The 6,000-nt window shown below is 40.8% G+C and overlaps 1 protein-coding gene across 2 annotated transcripts in view; it reads right to left on the bottom strand.

Moving 5' to 3' along the window:
* Positions 1-304: 304 nt before the first annotated feature.
* Positions 305-6,000, bottom strand: part of CABIN1 (calcineurin binding protein 1) — a 110,534-nt gene continuing 104,838 nt past the window's right edge. For both annotated transcript variants that reach the window (XM_071571890.1, XM_071571891.1), the window contains exons 35-37: positions 4,167-4,331; positions 2,202-2,428; positions 305-1,701 (exon numbers count right to left, since the gene is read on the bottom strand). In XM_071571890.1, coding sequence (XP_071427991.1) covers positions 1,558-1,701; positions 2,202-2,428; positions 4,167-4,331 — 536 coding nt within the window. In that variant the 3' untranslated portion in view covers positions 305-1,557. The remainder of the gene's footprint in view (positions 1,702-2,201; positions 2,429-4,166; positions 4,332-6,000) is intronic.

The following is a 6,000-nucleotide window of genomic DNA, read 5'->3' as shown; positions in this document are numbered from 1 at the left end:
CCATGTGAACTTGTTTCCCATGTGATGTTTTCCCCCTTATGATGTTCATCACCATTCAAAGATATCAGGGTGGGTGAAAACGAATTCAGATCACATCTTGACAGGGAAGTGAACCCACTGCAGGCAATCCTGGCAACACTGGCTGACCTGGGTTCTGAGTCATACAGACCAAACCCATCCCAAGAGCTGAAAAAGTGCCTCCCATCCATCCTGTCTTTCTTTCTTATCCAAGAAATAAAAGGAAAGAGGAGTAGTTCTCTTTCCAGAACTACAGGGCCTTGTGCCCTCTCAAACAAACAGAGACGACAGTACATTTCAACTTTATTAGAAAAAAACCCCAAAAGTTTATACAAAGCTCTGCATTTTACAGAAAACCAACCCCCCAATCACAAAGAAATCCGACATTGCAAGCTGTATGCATTTTCTGTTTTCATATACATACATATATATATATGTACATACACATATATATATGTGTGTGGGCGCACGCGTGTGTATATATAGTGTCTGACGTATTTTTTTTGCATGGTTTGCATTCATTATTTTACAAAGTTAACACTGAGTAGAAAAAAAAAAAAGGATCTTTGTTACCATTATTTTCTCATATAAATAACTGTGAGCAGTCCCTCTGCAGATAGATAAAAAACACCTTTTCGTGTCATTCTGTAAAAAACAGACATTACTGAAATGGTACTGAAATCTTTCAAGTTTTTTTCAATACCACCATAAAAATATCATCTAGCCCCCAATTCAAAATGCTTGTCCAAGGCATTAGAAGAGAAAGGACTGTAAGACAATTCTGGAAAGATCAGTTCTTTAAGCCAACATTCAGGTAGATAATTTTTGCTGGACCTCACACGTTGGTGCGAAATGAGCACAACCAGGAGACCAAGCTCTGTGTCTGCCTGGAAAAGCTGGTTCCTTTGTCTGGTGTCACTGAGTCCAATTCCAACAAAGCTCCTAGCAGTGTGAAGGAGCTGACAGACACTCAGCTCACCCTCCTTGACCCTATGACAAAACCACAGACTTTCTTGATGCAATGAAAACCTTGACGAGCTCAGCAAATTTTTCCTACTCCATTCACCTTTAAAGGAGCTGTTGGACTAATCATGGCATGGTTAGACAGACATCAGGTTGCTGAATTATTGGGAGAAAAACTTAGCTAGAGGGAAAAATGCAAGACAACTAAAGGGAAGAAAATGCTATAGAAAAGAGCTACTGAGTGACTCCCAAGGCTCTGGTTTGAAGAAGCAGGAGCAGTCGAGAGATATGAATTGCAGCACAAAACATCCTTGTGTTTACTGAAGTTAACGGTGGCAGTGTGATCCAAATTAATGAACTTCCTGGTAAACCATTGTTCTTTCCATCAAGCACCATGATGGGGAGATTTTGAAGGCAATACAAGTGGCTGTGGTGATAACAAAGGTAATGGAAGTGAAGAACACAGTGATGCCAATCAAATGGAGAGTAATGCCAATGAAGATGTTTCAACTCCCAGAGATGCTGGCAACAAGAAGAATGGTTATATGGTTGGTGTTGATGATGGCCAGAATTCATTCATATGTCCATGTAGTCATCATCTTCATCAGTATCACTTTCCAGTGAGGATTCCTGGCTTGAGGTCTCTAAGATTTCCAAAGCTGGCTGACAAAGGCTCTCCTTCTTTACATTCGCTGCAGACTGAGCAGACAAAATAGCAGACTGATCCCAAAAAGAGAGAGAGAGAATATATTGCTAAATAGTCAGGATAAACCCATGATCACAGGGATAAAAGCCCACTGGTTGCTATTCCTTCACATTCAATAGCTCTCTTACCTCTGTAAAAGGTATGGTATCCTAATGTGAAACAGTATAACATTTACCAGAGGGCTTCCCCACAGCTAATTGTTCTGGTGGCTTCCACTAACCTAAGAACTGAAATGGCCTCACTGTCTCACTCAACCATTTTTGTAATTCTTTCCAATTCCCTCAGAAAAGGACTAAGGTCTAGAAGAGCTCTGATTTCACCCAGGGCCAATATTTCACCAGTCCTTAAAAAAATGGCCCCTGCTGGTAACAAGTACCACCTTCTTCCAGTACTTACACTACCTCTGGTTATGACCTGGCGACATGAGCTCTGCTTCCTTCATACAAGTATTTTACTGAGGGGAGAATTAAGATAAAAACAATAATCTAAAAAATTACTGTTTCCCTTTTATTACCTTTAATTTTTGCTTGGTCTCTTCTGAAATGCTGCCCTTTGGAGAAAGGAGGGTGGGAGTGGGTGGAGTGACAGTGATCTCAGGTGGAAATTTGGTGACAGATGAGGGTATGAAAAGCTTTGGCATGTTGGGCAGAACACGAGTTTTTACTCGGGTGCCATCTGTCTTGTTCTGCTGACTTCCCAAAGTCTGTGAACTGGAGCTGAGTTCAGGCTTGGAACTGGAGGCTAAACAGAAAACAGTAAGAAAAAACATGTTAAGAAGTTATCTAGGCTGCTTTCATATGTCAAAGAGGGAAGAGTTCATTGTTAGACACAGGGCTGGCTCAAAAGGTCTTTTTTCAAGCCCTGCATAAGTTGAAGCTTAGAACACCAGAAGGAAGTGCCTCAAGATTGTGTAATAACAAATGGAAAACAGTAATAATTAAAAAATATCTTACTGGGCAGCAGAAGCTCAATCTGACCAAGGAGCAGTGTAGCACTGACCCAGGTACACCTAGTTAGAAGGCCCCTACAAACACCATCCTCCCACTTGTTTCAGATACAATCACCTCATCTTTGCATTCTCTCTCTGTCCATTCTGTAATGCAACAAATAAAGCTCCTCAGCTTTAGTTTTGAGTCTTAATTTCCTCCACCACAGCGCTGCATCTCCAGAGGAACTCCTCAACAAGGAAAATAAATGGTAACACTCATCAAAATTTCCTCATTGCTCTCTTCAGATCCTGCCATAAACCCCTCGGTGGTGTGCTCATGCTGCTGTCTCCCACACTAGTTGGCATCATTTCCACATTATTCCCAAGTGTCTCAGCTTGTGGTCTTTACAACCCAAACTTGCTCAGGGAGTTAGTTAAGTACGTCTCACCAAGAAGGATCCAGCCCTTTCCCAGGCACATTACAAAGTAATATATACACAACAATAACCAGTGGATGACAACAGTTTCTCATTTAAAATTGAATATTTGTTAGAAGATATTTCTTACTAATAATGCTACCTCATATGGAGTCAATTTGGTTTTTTAAGAAGACATATAAAAGAGAACACCAGAGCCTTTCTCAGTCTGATGATAATGACTAGTGCTCATATACATTTTTTCAGATTCAGGATTGTCAAATCCATCTCTAACAGATTTCTGGAAAGGACATGACCACTTATACCCAGCAAAATAAAATGCCAGTTTCCTGATGCCATCCTGAGAAACAAGCAGCAGCACAACAAAATACTAAGTGATGTAAAATTGAATTGTATGTTCTCAACTGTGCACAGGAATGCAAGAGCTGTCACAACAGATGAGGCACAGCTTTCCATCAAGGTCAGTGACCCATCCCCATGGGCAGCCAATGCTTTCAGACAGTAATCAGACACAGGATAATCTGCCTCTCAAAGGAAAAACAAGATACCCCAAAACTTAATATCCAGGTTATGCTCACCTGAAATACCAGGTTTTACATTTTTGTTTAAATTAAAACATCAACTTCTTCTCTTGGGAGAGGGCAGAAGAGGGATAGAACACATTAACTGCTGTAATGCTGGGTTTATGTTTACTCAGATTGAATCAGTTTTCGTGAAAAAATGTTTCCTTCTGCTAAATATTCCAATAGTGTAATCCAAAGTGTTGTCATACTGCCCCATGTGAGATTTCAATTAAAAGAAAAATTCTGCTTTAAAGGATGCACAAACCATACTGCTTGATAGCCTGGTACTGGGAGGTTCTTTCCTTGGCTTTGCTGCCCTGGTAATATTTACCAGGTGAGATCAGAGAATCACCATTCAGGGGTGACAAGGCACTGGCCCAGGAAGCTGGGACATGGCCAGGAATGTCTCTGAACTCTGGAACACTTGACTGGAAGGCAAGCGCAGAAACTGAGGAATATCAGTCCCAACTACCCAATCAATCGGTCCTTACAGACTGAGCCACAGCTCTCCAGCCCATTTCAGAATTCCCTGAAGCACAGGCAGCTCATACCTGGGGTACACACATGTCCTGCATTGGTGCTGGTCACAGACTCCACGTGCCAGCAAACGGGCTCTGGCGATGGGGCGACAGTGGCCATTTTCATCTGCTGACAAAGCCGCGACTCCTGCTGCTGAAATCCAAGCCCCTCCAAAGGCACTTCAAGCTCTTCTTCCTCTTTAGTAATGAAATATAATTCACAGATTAAGAGACATCCTGATCTCTCTGCTAAGCCTCAATCCTTTTGCTGTCTAACCAAGTGGTAGAATTTTTTTTTAACCCTTGCTCTATTTCTAAACCATAACATGACCAAGTGAAATCACTGACAAGCTGAGATGGCAATACCAACTTTTTCATACTTGGTGCCATCAAGTCAAACTCTTGGAAAAAAGGAAACGCCATTTAAAAAGCAAAAGAAAAAAATTTTCTATATAACACTTTGTTATCTCTGCACATCTGCAAAAACATGTGCAACTGAGCCTTTCCTCTGGAGATGTGAGGGCTGGAACACCTGCCACACATGCAGAGCAAAATCCATCACCCTTAACAATGAGCCAGCTGTGATCAGTGGGCCCCTCTCTGATCTACAACCACAGGGATATCCTACACAGCAGCACAGCTCACTGCTAAGTAAGATTAATTACTGTGAACAGCAAATAACATGGCCAAAGCCATTTTTCATGAAACCAATATCAAGTTATACTGAATGCCCACCTTTCACTCCTCTGTCCACTGTACCTTTATAAATACATTATCCTAAAATTCCCACCTCCTGCTATTCTAGAACTTGGGATGTTTGTAATTCTGAACCCATGTATGTGTGTGTACAATCTCATTATTACATACCAGCTGTATCTGCTTTTAAATTAATGCAGAGTTAAACCACCTTTCTTACACACTGAGCTGCATATTGTACATAAGAGGACTGGTGCCCTTTCTGGAAAGGGCAGACAAACAGCAGCAAGCCTTTCAAGGCTATGGACATACAAACAAGCTTTTATTTTCTCTTAAAAACAAAGACATCCTTCAAAAACAAAGGGCTGTCTAGTCTAATTTGAGTCACCTTATATTTACACAGGCTGAGGTGTGCACAGACAGCTATCAAGGACCAGCAGATGCAATGGGTACTCAGTCTCACTTGCTCTAAAATTCTTTGTATGTCCACACTCTACAGTAATTTTGGATTTTGACAGTGCAATGCCTTAAAAGGAATACATATTTTAACTTTTCCTCATTGGAAAAATGCTCCCACCCACTCAAGTGTTGAAAACACTTCTCCATCTTCACCAATATAGATAAGAACTTGGAATTTACCATGGTAATATTCTCCTGTATCAGAGTTCCCCTTGCAGAAAATGCTGAAGACAACATAACAGCTTAACATCAGATCCATGCAGTTTGAAAGATGGAACTTTTATAAAGAATTAGACTTTCTATGATTCTTGAATAACTTGTATGAGACAAAAGCTTACCAAAGCAGGCTGTAAGTCCTTTCTTCCACTAATTTTCATTGGTAAAGAAAAGAACCCATCATCTAAACTCGTAGCTGAAAGCCCATGTAAGCTTTAAGATAAATGAAATTGCTTGTAGAAAATTCTCCAATAGTTCCCAAAAAGGAAAGGTCACCCACTACAGCACAAATCACAGGCAGCTTCTGTTCTGTGATGTTCCACTCACTACCAAGCACAAAATGGAAAGGTCTAATGCAGAAGAACGTAGTTCTCATTCTCAGCACTCTCTTGCACATTTCCCTCTGGATATTTCAAAATACAGCATTGGAAGTAGGAAAATAATAGTTGCATCTACATAAGTATTAATAGACCAGATCAGCTTCAATATAGCACAG

This window comes from Pithys albifrons, chromosome 17 (assembly GCF_047495875.1).
Source record: "Pithys albifrons albifrons isolate INPA30051 chromosome 17, PitAlb_v1, whole genome shotgun sequence".
Lineage (NCBI taxonomy): Eukaryota > Metazoa > Chordata > Aves > Passeriformes > Thamnophilidae > Pithys > Pithys albifrons.
This window is presented reverse-complemented; position numbering and strand designations above follow the sequence as displayed.